We start from the raw sequence: 16309 nt of genomic DNA, 5'->3' as shown, positions 1-16309 counted from the left end.
ACAAGTTTGTTTACATTTACGGGAGATAATGCTGCTCACCTCTTATTTACAATGTCACCAGAAAGTGAGAACAGGCATTTGCATAGCACTTTTATGGCCAGCATTGCACGGTATTTCCATGCCAGATATGCTAAATATTCGTAGGCACCTTCATGCTTCGGCCACCATTCCAGAGGATATACTTCCATGCTGATGACACTCATTAAAAAAAATGTGTTAATTAAATTTGTGACATAACTCCTTGATGGAGAATTGTACATCCCCTGTTCTGTTTTACCCACATTCTGCCATATATTTCATGTTATAGCAGACTCGGATGATGACCCAGCACATGTTGTTAATTTTAAGAACACGTTCACTGCAGATTTAACAAAACGCAAAGAAAGTACCAATGTGAGATTTCTAAAGATAGCTACAGCACTCGACCCAAAGTTTAAGAATCTGAAGTGCATTCCGAAATCTGAGAGGGATGAGGTGTAGAGCATGCTTTCAGAAGTCTTAAAAGAGCAACACTCTGACGCAGAAACTACAGAACCCGAGCCACCAAAAAAGAAAATCAACCTTCTGCTGGTGGCATCTGACTCAGAGGATGAAAATGAATGTGTGACAGGCTGCACCGCTTAAAGCATCTGGCATGTAAATATCTTGTGATGCCGGCTACAACAGTGCTATGAGAATGCCTATTCTCACATTCAGGTGACATAGTAAACAAGAAGCGGCAGCATTATCTTCTGCAAATGTAAACAAACTTACTTGTCTGAGCGATTGGCTGAACAAGAAGTAGGACTGAGTGGACTTGTAGGCTCTGAAGTTTTACATTGTTTTGTTTTTGAATATAATTCTACATTTGTAAGTTCAACTTTCATGATAAACAGATTGCACTACAGTACTTGTATTAGGTGAATTGAAAAATACTATTTCTTTTGTTTTTATTGTGCAAATACTTGTAATCAAAAATAAATAAATAAAAACTGAGCACTGTACACTTTGTATTGTGTTGTAACTGAAATCAATATATTTGAAAATGTAGAAAACATCCAAAAATATTTAAATAAATGGTATTCTATTGCTTAATCCTGCGATTAATCTTTTTAATCACTTGACAGTCCTAGTTTAAATTATATCATTGAATAAAAGCTAGCGTCTAACGTGGCAAGACTTTTAGACATTTTTCCTGAAGTAAAGATATTTAAAGTGGAACGCCACTGGGGGGGCGGGGTTCGTTTCTCCCATCCTTATTTCAAAATATGCATCCTGATTCTGGAAAATTCTCAAAAGGTAGGTTACACCACCAATACAGTTCTTGCTGGAAAAATCCTGTAACAAATGCGGTGTTTTGGGTTTCCTTTCAGATGTATGCATACATGTCACTTTCCTGCTACTTTGACTATCTAATGCCATTCTTTTGAATATGCCAAGAACAAAAGATCTAAAATAATGCTATCAATCAAAAGCAATACACATCAGTCTATTTCAATACTTTGCACAGGAAAGAGAGAAAGCAACCTATATCCATACTCATGAAAACTTAAACACAGCTGGTAGGGCTAATTGTTGGTCTACGGACTTGACAATATAGCTGAAAGCTTAACTGAAATAGACTCAACTGTCAAGAGAGTTTGACAGGAATAATGTTAATGTATGTCATCTGCTCAAAACTAAGACTTTCCAGTTACCATCATCTATTGAAAATACAGACATACTTAGTGCATTGTGTCAGATATGAAGAAGAAAAAAAAAAAATCAGCATTCCTAGAATCAACAGTGAAAAAATATATTAATTTAAAGATAAAACTCTTAGAACAATCGGACCACCAATGAAGCAATGACAATTGTGAAACACATTGGCAAAAACACTACGAATTATATCCCTTCCCTGTACCCAAAATTAATTAAATTTGCAAAATTACCTCCAATCCAACTTCTCAACCAAAAAGGCACAGATAAGAAAACCAGTTCGATTGAACCCATGTGTACAATGAACACCTGGAAAACAAAACAACACTAAATGTATGGAGACAAATCATTTTAAAAATGAATAACATGCAGCTGTTTTTATTACAAACAATGCCAACAAGTGATCTTTTTGGCTCATTCCATTTAAATTACCACCATTAAGGAGATGCTCCCATTCTAATTGAGGAAACCCAGATCCTCTAGAGACTATGTATAAAGCCCAAACGATATTTAAATTCTGTGTGCTAATTCCTATCAGTAATTTTCTGAATATTCAATTTGTCACAATACAAAAGCTCAACAGTACTATTTTTTATTAGTGTTGAAACATGATTAATACCAGAAAGTACCCGATTGCTTTCTGATCAGCATTTGTAGGCACCATAAAAGACAGTGTAATCAATGCAGTGATTGTGAATTTAGAGAAATAATTTGGGGTTATTGTCATTTCATACTGTTAAGCATAAAAATCATGTCAAAGTTACCATGCTTTAAACTTAGAAATTATATCCATAGATCCTCTCAATTCTATTTCAAAATGGCTATTAACATGTTAGTGGTTATTTAATTTTAATTTTGAAAGAAATCCCTAAAAAAACAAATCCATTCAATAAAGACAATCACTTTGAACTACTTGTCTTTTCGGTTTAAACAGAAACCAATGTTTAAATTTAATAAATTGTTTTTTCAGCCTTTATTTTATTGAATATTTCTCAGGGAGGAGGGAGAGCAAAAAAGCAATTGCTTCTAATTTTCCCTTTTTCCTATGTTACCAGCTCCATCTAGTGGTTTAGATAAATCAAATCGGAAGGAAAGACCATCTCTTGCTGTTATAGTAGTTCTGACAAGAAAGGGGACTTTAATATCTTGCTCAAAATTTGTCTTGCATCTTTTTTTATTTATTAAAGTGACAGGGGTCACACCATTAATTTATTAGTGCCATGCCAATTATTCCAGTTATTTTCCATATTTCTCAACCATATTCAGAGAAGTATCAGGAGGGTTTTTCTTTGGGGTCTACATGATCAGATTATGAGCAGTTTGTTTATTGTTTTTTTTTCCCTATAACACAAGCAAAGTGAACGGTAAATTCCAGAATATGGGATTAAAAAATATACACAGTTTTCAAGTGTGTACTTTACCTCCTCCCGCCACACCAAAAGCAAAATTGTTACTAATGGTCAAAAAAGGGGAATAACTTGAGTCGACCCCCTCATTACAGACATGTATCAAACCAGGTCAGACACCTTTCTTCCTCAACCTGATTGAAAGATACATTTTCTTCAACATAGGAAATTAAGAATGTGTTCTCTGAAAAACAGAAATGTCCCAATAAATAACAGATAGATACAAGTGAGGCTTTCTTCCTGTCTGTTTTCCTAACCCTTGCTTATCTCAAAACTTGCTTCAGACCACAATGGATTTCAGTTCTTGTAATCACATTTTGCTCTCCCCAGAGCAGCCTACTAAGGCAAGGTCTTTATTTCCTTGGTGGTACAGGGTTACTCCAGACTTGCAACATTGTGTTCCAAAAAATCAAGTTTCCAATCCATCTTTATCTAATTTAGCTAGGAAGTTTCACACAGATTGCCATTCAAACTAGAACTTTGTATTCCTGATCTACTGAGGCTGAAAGTTAAATTCTCTTGACTTACACTCAGTTTGTAGCAATGGGGGGCATGCAGTGACTACTGGCATCAAAAAGTCAAAGATCTTATGATTTTTTTCATCCATATGGCAATAGTAGAAGCATGTTGGCAATGAAAGCAAGGCGTTGGGATTTGAGGTCATGCAGCTTTCCCAGACATCACTGTTCCTGTCCTTTTCTATGTACATACAACCTCTTATCTCCCCAGTTACTCTGGTGTTTCCTTAGAAGGACCTGATTCTCAGGCTTCAAGACACAAAATATTATGAATTCTCAAAATTTGATTTTTACACCTAAAAACTCGACCATGGTTTACTTAAAAATTAACACTAAGAAGAAGGAAAAACCAGTAATCCTAAGAATGGAATGGAACTGAGTAAGGAAATATGAGTGTGTTAGGAAAAGTTTAGGATCAGCAACATACGTCTGAATCATGTGATGACCAGCAAAATATGTTGGCAGCATGAAATTGTCTTCCAAGGGAAGCAGTGCAGGCCCATTGCTCAAGTACACCAAACTAAACTAAAGAATCTAGAGTCGGAAACAAGTATGCATTTGAAGGAGTTGACCTAATGGGTCTTTTCTGTCTCTGATTTCTATTACTATTAGAAGTTAAGTTCGGAAACGGCAGATTTTTCTATCTACTTTATATTTGAAAAATGAAACATTACCTGATCATATAGGAAGGACAGAACTTTTGCTTCTTTTCTGAAGACAAGATTGATAATGAGGTTTAATCTGATCACCCTCAGGTGGTGAAACTTATTCAACTATGATGGGAGTCCTATGCCAATCACTTACTGCTCAATCCAACAGGAGTAGAACTGCTCTGACCAGAGCTTTATTGGTTTCCTCTTTGACATTTGAAACTGCTTCATGTTTCTCATGTAAAAATTTACATTAAAGAATTATGCATTTGTCTCATTCATATCCTTTCTTTTCTGCTGTGATTAGAATACCTCTATTCTTCTTCCCCAACCCAACACATTTGACAACTTTGATGTTTCATTCTTCTCATACAGTATATTTTGCACTGCTTCTTAATATACTAGTGAATAGAAACAAAAGATATTTGAACTTCCCTCCTCAAACATGACTACCTCAGTATACAGGCATTCATTCCTCTGTCCATTTCTAGAACAGTGATCTGTTTTCTCTTTGACACCATCTGTCTAGAATTTTAGAAAATGAACCTCTTTCTATTACCCTCTAAAGATGAAATTACAACAGAAGACATCAAGGACACTGCTAATTAAATCTCTTATGAGGAAGAAGATACCTCAGACCGGAATAACTAAGCTAAGGAGATGAAAACAAACACCATCTTAACAAATAACTCCAATTTCATGTCTCGGTTCACACAGCAGAAATGAAAGGTGCAGTGTAATCCGTATTCCCTATAACCAACTGTCAGAAGTTAATGGCCCAACACTGCAAATGATATTTAAAGTTAAAATACTAGAAAAATGAGCTTTCTATTTCAAGCACTTCATAATGCTATCTGTATTCCATGTAAACTGCTGACCCAGAAAAATAATTAATTGCATTGAGATGCTATGGATGGCTACATCAACTTATTCCAATTGATAGGTAACATATGATGTGAGAACAAATTCCATATATTATTTAAGTAAATGTTATTTAAAATTCCCATTGAACACAAAGACTGAGAAAAAACAAAAACATTCTATTTCACAGAAGTAAGTGTTCACGCAATTTCAAGAGTTAATTTTGAATATTAGTCCAATTTGCCTCCAATCCAATGGTTCTCAACCTTTTCCCTATCATGAATCCACATTACAACAGAAAAGTTTGAAACCCTCCCTCCCATTTATCTAAAGAGAGGGAGGGCAATAATCCTTAGGCTGAGAACCACACATTCTAAACCAATCATTCAAAATTTGATAAAAATGCTATATGAACTTGCTGCGGGGTAGGTACACCGCATCACAGGGTGTCAGGTCATGTGTGGTCAAAAAAGAGACAATACTGCAGCCGATTAGGTCCTTCGCTGAGGACCCTACTATAAAATGTGGTAGTATTGCCTCGTGACTGGAGTCAATAATGTCACCCTTCTCCACAGGGCAGCATGACCAACTGGCCAGAGTCAATAATGTAGCCTTTTACAGGCAGGGCAGCGTGGCCTAATGGCTGGAGTCAGTAACGCAGACCTTCTACTCAGGGCAGCATGGCCTAAAGGCTAGTGAAGGTGCCCACTTCTGGGGTGCTGTGTGGCCTACTGGCTCGCTGGGGAAGTGGGGCGCCATCTAGAGGTGCGTGACACACTGGGTAGAGGGCCTTAGGCCCTCCCTGCTCCTCCGAGTCCCCGCCCAGAGCTCCTGAAGCATGCTGACTGGTTCCCTGGTTCACTCACGAGAGAAAAGTCTAAGTTCCCTGGGCTGCTTCCTACCCTTTCTCCCTCAGAGATGCTCCAAAGTCCCCCCGCATCTCTGGGGTCCTCAAGTGGTGTAGCTCCTGCCGATGCAGTCTCTTCTCCGGGCTCAGCAGGTAGCCCAGAGTCCGTCTGGAGCTCTGCGTGCCGTCGGCCTGCAACAGCTCCCTAGAAAGAGCCTGCAGTCTGCGGCCTCCCCCTTCGGCAGCTGCTTCCTTTTATATTCTGCCCCCAAGCTGAACATGCCCAGCAGAGTTGGAGGGGCGGGGCTTCCTCAGCCTACAAAGCACAGTTAACCCTTTCGGGGCTGGTGCAGGATAGGTACACCTCATCACAGAACTCTTCAGTGAATAAGTCTATTTGTGATCTTTAGGGCTGGTCTACATACCATTTTTATACTAACACACACAATGCCAATATAAGCACTTTATACCAGTCTAGATGCATCCACACTAGGGAGTTGTACTGCTTTAACTATATCAGTTTCTAAACCAATATGTAGTTATATCGATTGTCTACAGACAGTTTTTGGAACTATGTGTTTAAAAACAAAAAAAAAATTTTAAGTGTCTCTATGTAAAATATATAGAAAAACCTTGAAGTGTGCTTCTCCTCTAAGAATGAATTAAGAAGATGCTATTTATACATAATTCAACAAATTTGCTCCCTGTGATTATTCAGAATTATATCTGCTAAACAGTGACAAAAAATAATGTTTTATTACTTTTACTCCTGTTAGCATGACAGTCAACACAACCAGCAGAAAGTACTGAATACCATTTATTCAAATGCATCAACTCAGTTGTTTACTACATACCTATCAGTTACACCTATACAAACCTACTGAAAGCAAACTAAATAGTTTCACAAGCACTGAGAATTTAATCTTTATTATGGATGACACATAAGAAAAATAACGTAGCTTGACTCTTGGATCCCAGGTTTAGTTTTCAGGACTGGCAGTTATAAGAACATTTACTTGTAATATTTTTACCTCTGAAAGCATAAAATTATATTAATGTTTAAACATAATGGTATTCAGAAAAGGATGCACCTAATCTCATGTATCTAATCTGATTGTTACATTTAAAGTAAAATTAAGAGTCTTTCATGAACTAATTTTGGATATTTTTGCTTTTGATAAAAATCAAAGTTCTGAAAATACTCATTTTGAGGCTGTATATGCCAAAGAAGTGTAACACAATCAAATTTCCATTAACAGTCCCCAGTATATTACTGAAGGAACTCAACTGCTGAAATTGGAAACTTTACAATGTAATACTAAAATGAATACTAAGCACAGGATCTTTATAAATCCAACATGACCACAAGGAGATCAACCTCTCTTGGGCCTGGTCTACACTAGGCGTTTATGTCGAAGTTAGCGCCATTACATCGAATTAACCCTGCACCCGTCCACACTGCGATGCTATTTAGTTCGACATAGAGGTCTCTTTAATTCGACTTCTGTACTCCTCCCCGACGAGGGGAGTAGTGCTAAATTCGACATGGCCATGTCGAATTAGGCTAGGTGTGGATGGAAATCGACGCTAATAGCTCCGGGAGCTATCCCACAGTGCACCACTCTGTTGACGCTCTGGACAGCAGTACGAGCTCGGATGCTCTGACCAGCCACACAGGAAAAGCCCCGGGAAAATTTGAATTTGAATTCCTTTTCCTGTCTGGCCAGTTTGAATCTCATTTCCTGTCTGGACATCGTGGCGATCACAGCAGCACTGGCAACGATGCAGAGCTCTCCAGCAGTGATGGCCGTGCAGTCTGTGAATAGAAAGAGGGCCCCAGCATGGACTGATCGGGAAGTATTGGATCTCATCGCTGTGTGGGGCGATGAGTCCGTGCTTTCTGAGCTGCGCTCCAAGAAACGGAATGCAAAGATCTATGAGAAGATCTCAAAAGACATGTCAGAGAGAGGATACAGCCGGGATGCAACGCAGTGCCGCGTGAAAATCAAGGAGCTGAGACAAGGCTACCAGAAGACCAAAGAGGCAAACGGACGCTCCGGATCCCATCCCCAGACATCCCGTTTCTATGAGGCACTGCATTCCATCCTCGGTGCGGCCGCCACCACTACCCCACCACTGACCGTGGACTCTGAGGATGGGATATTGTCCACGGCCGGTTCCTCGGACATGTTAGCGGACGGGGAAGATGAGGAAGGAGATAAGGAGGACGAGGCAGTCGGCAGCGCTCACAACGCTGATTTCCCCGACAGCCAGGATCTCTTCATCACCCTTACAGAGATCCCCTACCAACCCTCCCCAGCCGTTACCCCGGACACAGAATCTGGTGAAGGATCATCCAGTAAGTGTTGTAAACATCTAAACATTTATTTTTAACAGAACAGGAATATTAACAATTAAAAGAATGGGTTGTTCATGATTACTTTGCCCTAGGCACTTAACGGTTCAGTCATGGGCAGTGCAAGTTTTGAAAAAAAATCTAGCAATGTCCGGTTTTCCGTGATTGTCCTGCCCAAGCCGCTCTACTGTTTAGTCCCTGCTACTGCAGCTAGAGTAAAATGCGGTCTATATGTGCAGGGATAGAGCAGTAATCCTCCCGGGACATCTCGATGAAGCTCTCCTGGAGGTAATTGGAAAGCCGTTGCATGAGGTTCCTGGGGAGAGCGGCCTTATTGGGTCCTCCGAAGTACGACACGTTGCCGCGCCACGAGACTATCAAGTACTCGGGAATCATTGCTCTGCACAGCAGGGCGGCATACGGCCCTGGTCTTTGGAGGCTTTCCCGGAGCATTCTCTCTCTCTCGCTGTCAGAGATCCTCATCAGGGTGATGTCGCCCATGGTGACCTGCTTTGAATTAGGTAGGGGAATGTTAGTGTTGGGACTGCTTGCTCGTTCCTTTACAGAACTGTAACCGCTGGTTTGCAGCCACGCGGTGGAGGCGGGAGAGGGGCTGCCGAAAGGGATCGTTCCTGGGGACAGCCGCGAGGGGGTGGGACAGGGGCAGAGTTCCCGCTTGCCGGATTGCTGGCAGCAGGTACTGACATTGCTTTAAATGTGAAATGAGGCCAGTGGTAATATAAAAGTTTTAAACTGCCACAAGTCTACGGCTTACCATGTCTGCCTGCAACAGAAATTCCGTTGTGCTGCCCCGCTTCTCAAATGTGCTGTGGAAGACCCCAGGCACTGAATGCGAAGGCCGAGAATTCGACCTTGTGCTGAGTGCGCATGTGATAGGTGCTGTGCATGGTCTTGTTCACAGAGAAAGACTATGTTCTTGGTTCACAACTACATTTATCTTTCTGAGGAATTCACTCCCTTTTTCCCATTCCCACAGCCACATCTGCGACTGTCTCACAACCTAGCCTGGCATCACACTCCCAGAGGCTAGCGAAGATTAGGCATAGGAAGAAGAGGACACGGGAGGACATGTTCTCTGAACTTATGGCCTGTTCCCAAGCCCAGGCAGCACAGCAGACCCAGTGGCGGGAGAAATTGACCCAAATGCAGCAAGCAAACATGGATCGGGAGGAGAGGTGGCGGCAGGAAGACCAGCAGGCGACTCAAACGCTGCTTGGACTACTGAGGGAGCAAACAGACACGCTCCGGCGCCTTGTGGATGTTCTGCAGGAACGGAGGCAGGAGGACAGAGCCCCGCTGCAGTCCATCTCTAACCGCCCTCCCCCGCCACCAAGTCCCATACCCACCTCACCCAAAGTGCAAAGAAGGAGAGGCGGCAGAGTCCCTGCTAACTCTCACTCCACCCCTGCAGAGAGCTCTAGTAGCAGAAGGCTCTCATTCCCCAAAACTTGAAAAGTTCTTTCCTTCCCGCCTGACACAAGCCCCCGTCCAAGTTTCACCTCCCAGTTCCATGTGTAGTTGATAATAAAAAATACGTTCATGTTAACTACTGTTTCAATCATGTTCTTTTGGAGGAGGAGGGGAAAGGGGGTTGGTAATTGGACAGGACAGTCACCTTTGGCAGGGTACATAGGCGGGGGCAGGCACAGCAGCAGGGCACATACACAGTGCAGTGATGCAGTGACTAGTTACCCTGGTTAGTCTGGGAGGTTGTTTTCATGTTATGTGGTGGGGGGTGGGTTGCTCTGTGACTTTGTGGCGGGGGAGGGCAGTTACAGATCTTAAGCGGCAGTCCTTATGCAGGATCACAGAGCCATGCAGCAGGGGATCTGTAATCGTCCTCCCCCTGCCACAAAGTCACATAGCCCCCCCATACACACAGTCCCGATCAGGAGGGGTGACAGGCTCCGTTGAAACAACCATCCCACCGCAGCGGAGCCCGTCAATCCTTGAGTTTAGAAGCTTCATTCGCGTCACTACACTACACCCGCTCCGCACCACAGTCTGCGTCCCAGTTTTAAAAAATTCCCGCGAAAACAGTATTAAAAAAAACGGTGTGCATTAACAAAGTAGAACTATTTTTATTTCGAAACGTGTGTTGGAAGGGGGTGAAGGGGGTATGTAACTGGGTAGGATAGTCAACATTAACTGGGTAAAGAAACGGGGGCAGGTTCAGCTTCTCTGTACACAAACTTAAAAGTCACAGGTTACCCTGCTCACTCAGGAACTTTGCTTTCAAAGCCTCCCGGATGCACAGCGCTTCCCGCAGGTCTCTTCTAATCGCCCGGCTGTCTGGCTGAGCGTAATCAGCAGCCAGGCTATTTTCATCAACCTCCCACCCCGCCATAAAGGTCTCCCCCTTGCTCTCACAGAGATTGTGGAGCACACAGCAAGCTGCTATAACAATGGGGATATTGGTTTCGCTGAGATCACAGCGAGTCAGTAAGCTTCTCCATCTCCCCTTGAGACGGCCAAAAGCACACTCCACCACCATTCTGCACTTGCTCAGCCGGTAGTTGAAGAGTTCTTTTTCAGTGTCCAGGGCGCCAGTATAGGGCTTCATGAGCCAGGGCATTAGCGGGTAGGCTGGGTCCCCGAGGATGACTATAGGCATCTCCACATCCCCAACAGTTATTTTGTGGTCCGGGAAGTAAATACCTTGTTGCAGCCGTCTAAACAGACCAGAGTTCCTGAAAACACGAGCGTCATGAACCTTGCCCGGCCATCCCACGTAGATGTTGGTAAAACGTCCCCTGTGGTCCACCAGTGCTTGCAGCACCATGGAAAAATAGCCCTTTCGGTTAATGTACTGGGTGGCTTGGTGGTCCGGTGCCAGAATAGGGATGTGAGTTCCATCTATGGCCCCACCGCAGTTTGGGAATCCCATCGCTGCGAAGCCATCTATGATCGCCTCCACGTTTCCCAGGGTCACTACCTTTGGCAGCAGTACATCAACGATTGCCTTGGCTACTTGCATCACAACAACCCCCACGGTAGATTTGCCCACCCCGAACTGGTTCGCGACTGACCGGTAGCTGTCTGGCGTTGCAAGCTTCCAGAGGGCTATGGCCACTCGCTTCTGTACACTCAGTGCAGCTCGCAACCGGGTGTCATTGCGCTTCAGGGCAGGGGACAGCAACTCACAAAGTTCCAGGAAAGTTCCCTTCCGCATGCGAAAGTTTCGCAGCCACTGGGATTCATCCCAGACCTGCAGCACTATGCGGTCCCACCACTCAGTGCTTGTTTCCCGTGCCCAGAATCGCCGTTCCACGGCATCAACATGACCCATTGCCATCGTGATGTCCTCGGCGCTGGGTCCCCTGCTTTCTGAGAGGTCTGTGCTACTCTCAGACTTCAGGACATCACCGCGGTGCCGTAGCCTCCTCGCCTGACTTTTCTGCATCTGCCTCAGGGAAAGGTGTATGATAAGCTGCGAGGCGTTGAGAGCGGCCACAACTGCAGCGATGGTCGCAGCGTGCTCCATGCTCGCAGTGCTGTGGCATCCGCGCTGTCAATGACTGGAAAAGTGCGCGAACTGATTTCCCGCCGGCGCTTTCAGGGAGGGAGGGCGGGAGTGATGGACGGATGACGACAGTTACCCAAAAGCACCCTCGACACATTTTGTTACCCAGAAGGCATTGCCGGCTACACCCAGAATTCCAATGGGCAGAGGGGACTGCGGGAACTGTGGGATAGCTGACCACAGTGCACTGCTTCGAATGTCGACGCTTTCACCGTTAGTGTGGACTCACAAAGTCGAATTACTGTCCTTAGTGTGGACACAGACGTTCGACTTTGCAATATCGATTCCAAAAATTCGATGCAAGTAAATTCGAACTACTCTCGTAGTGTAGACAAGGCCTTGGTTATCAAATGTCACATAAGTTGTGGTCAAGCCGAGCAGTGCTTGCCCAAGAAACACTCACTTGCATCAGAAGGAGTTAGATAAAACATCTGTCCCGTAAAACGTCTGTCCCGTATATGTAGCGTTGGGGCAGAGCCTCCCACCAAGACTGACAGGAAGAAACGACTTTTCACCCTCTGGTGGGCAGAGCCAGGCAAGCCACACCCACCCTGTCAGAAGCATTGGGGCAGGACAGAAAGTTTAAAAGGTGGGCCCTGCAGCTCAGTTGTGGAAGAGCGGAGAAGGAAGCAGACGTCTCTCGCCTGCTGCTGAGCCCTGGCACCTGAGATGGAGCTCTGTCATGACGAGGACTCAGAGGAGGGGGTGGGACTGTTGACTGATCAGTACCTGGAGGAGCTACTGGGACTGCTACTGGCCTGTACCCCAGGAAGATGGAGGAAACCCAGGAGACAGAGGTACACTCCAAAGGGGTAGTAGCCTGCCCACATTTAGGCCAAGAGGCCTGTATTTAGCCAGAATGACCAGGGATGCAAAACCATCCCCTGAAGTGTCCCTAGCCTCTGTTTGCCAGAACCTGGGAATGGGTGACAGGAAGTGGATCACTTGATGATTACCTGTTCTGTTCATTCCCTCTGAAAGCAGCTGGCATTGGCCACTGTCAAAAGACAGGATATGGGGCTAGATGAAACATTGGTCTGACCCAGTATGGCCGTTCTTATGTTTGTCCATTATCTGCCTGAGCCAGGAGGCCAGGCGAAAAACAGCTTACTGCTCTGCCCTACCCAGAGCCCTGTTAAACTGCTTGTTGCTCTGCCCTGCCCAGAAAGCTATAACCTCTGAGACTGCTAATTCCCCACTGAGCCTTGTCTTTATAGATACACAGTAATGAGGGGCATGGCCTCCCTCCAAGACTGACGGGGAGGGACAGCCACAGACCCCTACATTATACAACTGTTTAGCTGCCATATTTGTCTGCATAAAGCAACCAATTCTATTTAAACTGGTGCATAAAGTAACATGAGATTGATTTTGAGAAAGACAAAAGCTTGTTTATACAGTCATCTCCATCAAGCAATCCTTACAGTGGCACAAACATTGCACTGAGGAAATCCACTTGCTTAGATCCTTCTTGGAATCAGGGAAAGTAGTAATGCTTGATAATGGAAGACAAGATAGTGGAGAGGCAAAAATGGAGCAAAAAACGGTAAAAAAAAGAGACATACCTATAAGCTCTGAAGGATTCTTATCACTAAAATGTTCACATAGGCGGATAAATGCTTCCGTGTTCTCAGGTGTAGGGCACTCACCATGCCTGGTAAACATTGAAAAACAAAGGTTAGAATAAAAACAACAGAAAGGGGAATGAATTCAGTACAGACTTTTTACTTAAAGATCAAATATTTATTTGGGTACAATCAACTTACCCTTTACACTGAAGTTTTATATATTTGATCCCTTCTTTTTCTATATCATTTCTATCATAGAATCGAGTGGTGTTCGTTAAGTCCACCAATAAACCCATTTTAACCTAAAAGAATAAAAGCAGAGTAATTATGTTATATTTAATTGATCCAAATATGAACAGCTCACCAATATGAATTGGCTAATAATAGCCAAAATAAACTGACAGTATACTAAAGTTGATAATGGCTTTTTTTTTAAAAAATACTGTGCTTGTTCATAAGGTCTATGTAATATTTGGTTCCACTACCACCACCATTTTTCCTTCTTCAAAGCTTTAATGTTTCATTTTTCAACTAGTCCCCAATGCCAAACTTCCCAAACCAACCTGCTCAAAGTGAAGAAAAAACATTTGGTGAGGAAAGAGTATGCAATCTGAATTTAAACAAAGAAAGAATTGTTAAATGGATTCAGATATTTTTAAACTATTATGAACTCAAGCTGTAATTAAATCAACACAGTTTTAGTGCCCTGAAGCCTGAGCCCTGCAAGTCCAAGTAGGCTGACATGGGCTAGCCAAGTGTATTTAATTGCACGGTAGACATACCCCTAGACTTTTAAGGCCAGAAGAGACCATCATAGTCATCTAGCCGGACTTCCTGCACATTGCAGGCCACAAAACCTCACCAACCACTCCTGTACAAGGCCCGTAACCTCTAAGTCCTAAAATCTCGATTTAAAGATTTCAAGTTACAGAGAATCCACCACTTACTCTAGTTCAAACCAGCAAACGACCCATGCCCCACGCTGCAGTGGGAGAAGAAGAAAAAAAAACAAAAAAAAACCAGGGTCTCTGCTAATCTGAGCTGGTGGAAAATTCCTTTCCAACCTCAAAAATGGTAATCTGTTAGACCCTGAGCATGTGGGCAAGACCCACAAGCCAGACGCTCCCCATCTAGTGTCTCTGGCAGTTGGAGATATTTGCTAATAGCAATCACAGATGGGTCATATGACATTGTAGGTGACTTCATCATACCATTCCCTCAATAAACTTATCAAGCTAAGTCTTGAAACAAATTAGATTTTCTGCCTTAGCTACTCCCCTTGGAAGGCTGTTCCAGAATTCCACTCCTCTGATGGTTAGAAACCTTCATCTAATCACAAGCCTAAACTTGTTGATGGACAGTTTTTATCCATTTGTTCTTGTGTCAACACTGGCCCTTAACTTAAATAACTCCTCTCCCTCCCTGGTGTTTATCCATCTCATGTATTGTCATAGAAATGTAGGGCTGCAAAGGACCTCAAGAGTCATTCTAGTTCACCCCACACACTGAGGCACGTTAAAGTATACTTAGACCACCCCTGGCAGATGTTTGTCTAACCCAGCGGTTCTCAAACTGTGGGTTGGGACCCCAAAGTGGGTCATGACCCCATTTTAAGAGGTCGAAGCCCGAGCCCCACTGCCTGCGGCCAAAGCCGAAGTCTGAGGGCTTCAGCCCTGGGCAGCTGGGCTCAGATTACAGGCCCCCAGCCTGGGGCTGAAGCTCTTGGGCTTCGACTTTGGCCCCATCCACCCAGTGCTGTGCGGCTCGGGCTTTGAGCCCCTCCACCCGGGGCGGCAGGGCTCAAGCAGGCTCAGGCTTTATTCCCTCCTCTTGGAGTCATCTAATAATTTTTTTTGTTGGAACGGGGTCCTGGAACAATGAAGTTTGAGAACCTCTTGTATAAACTGTTTTTAAAAATCTCCACTGATGGGGATTCCACAATCACCCTAGGTAACCTGTTCCAATGAGTATATAGTAGAGATTTTTTCCCTAATATCTAACCCAAATCTCGCTTGCTGCAAAATAACCAATTGCTTCTTGTCCTACTTTCAGTGAACATGGAGAACAATTAATCACTATCCTCTTTAAAACAACCTTTACAATTACAATATTTAAAACCTTATCAGGTCCCCTTCTCAGCCTGCTCTTCTCTAGACTAAACATGTACAATTGTTTCAACTTTCCCACATGGGTCATGTTTTCTAAACCTCTTACTTTTGTTGCTCTCATCTGGACTCTCTCCAGTTTGTCCACAACATTAAACTGTGACACAATACTCCAGCTAAGACCACACCATTTCTGAAAAGAACGGGACAGTTACCTCCCGCATCTTACATATGACACTTTTGTTAATATATCCCAGAATGACATTAGCCTTTCTTGCAACAGCACTGACAATATTCCTCAGCAGAAGATCCAGGTGCTTTTTCATGGCTTTGAAACTCTCCAGTTCATCAACTGGGCCAAACTCTCAAAGAAAATTATGCATTTATCATGTATGGCTCTCACAGATTCATTGCATTCTACAAAAACAAAAAGATTTCAAGGTGTGCCAGTACTACAAAAAAAATCAGTTTATCAGCTACTGATGTGCTTTAAAATCAAAATCAGTAGACCTAATCTCATTTGATAGTTAGAAATGTATATACCAGTAGCTCACTTAAACATTAAAGACAGTATATTTTTTTAACCATAATACGCTTGTAAGAGGATGGTGATAGTATGTCATTGTGATATTAGTAAAACACTATCATGTATTCAGAAACATAAAGGAGTTCTGATTAATAAAAATATCTATATAAAAAGGTAATAGGCTTCTATTTACATTTAAGGCCAATAGGCCATCAATTATTTAACTTTGGATATAGCGAAGTTATAAATTA

At 43.1% G+C, this 16309-nt stretch overlaps 1 protein-coding gene across 5 annotated transcripts in view; it reads right to left on the bottom strand.

Annotated features, from left to right (window-relative positions):
* RNGTT (RNA guanylyltransferase and 5'-phosphatase) overlaps nucleotides 1–16309 on the bottom strand; it is a 412738-nt gene that overhangs the window by 364833 nt on the left and 31596 nt on the right. For all 5 annotated transcript variants that reach the window (XM_034766053.1, XM_034766055.1, XM_034766058.1 and 2 more), the window contains exons 3-5: nucleotides 13626–13729; nucleotides 13425–13513; nucleotides 1911–1986 (exon numbers count right to left, since the gene is read on the bottom strand). In XM_034766053.1, coding sequence (XP_034621944.1) covers nucleotides 1911–1986; nucleotides 13425–13513; nucleotides 13626–13729 — 269 coding nt within the window. The remainder of the gene's footprint in view (nucleotides 1–1910; nucleotides 1987–13424; nucleotides 13514–13625; nucleotides 13730–16309) is intronic.

The sequence above is a fragment of the Trachemys scripta genome, chromosome 3, assembly GCF_013100865.1.
Source record: "Trachemys scripta elegans isolate TJP31775 chromosome 3, CAS_Tse_1.0, whole genome shotgun sequence".
NCBI classification, from domain to species: domain Eukaryota; kingdom Metazoa; phylum Chordata; order Testudines; family Emydidae; genus Trachemys; species Trachemys scripta.
Note: the sequence above shows the minus strand (reverse complement) of the source record. Positions and strands in the feature narration are given on the sequence as shown.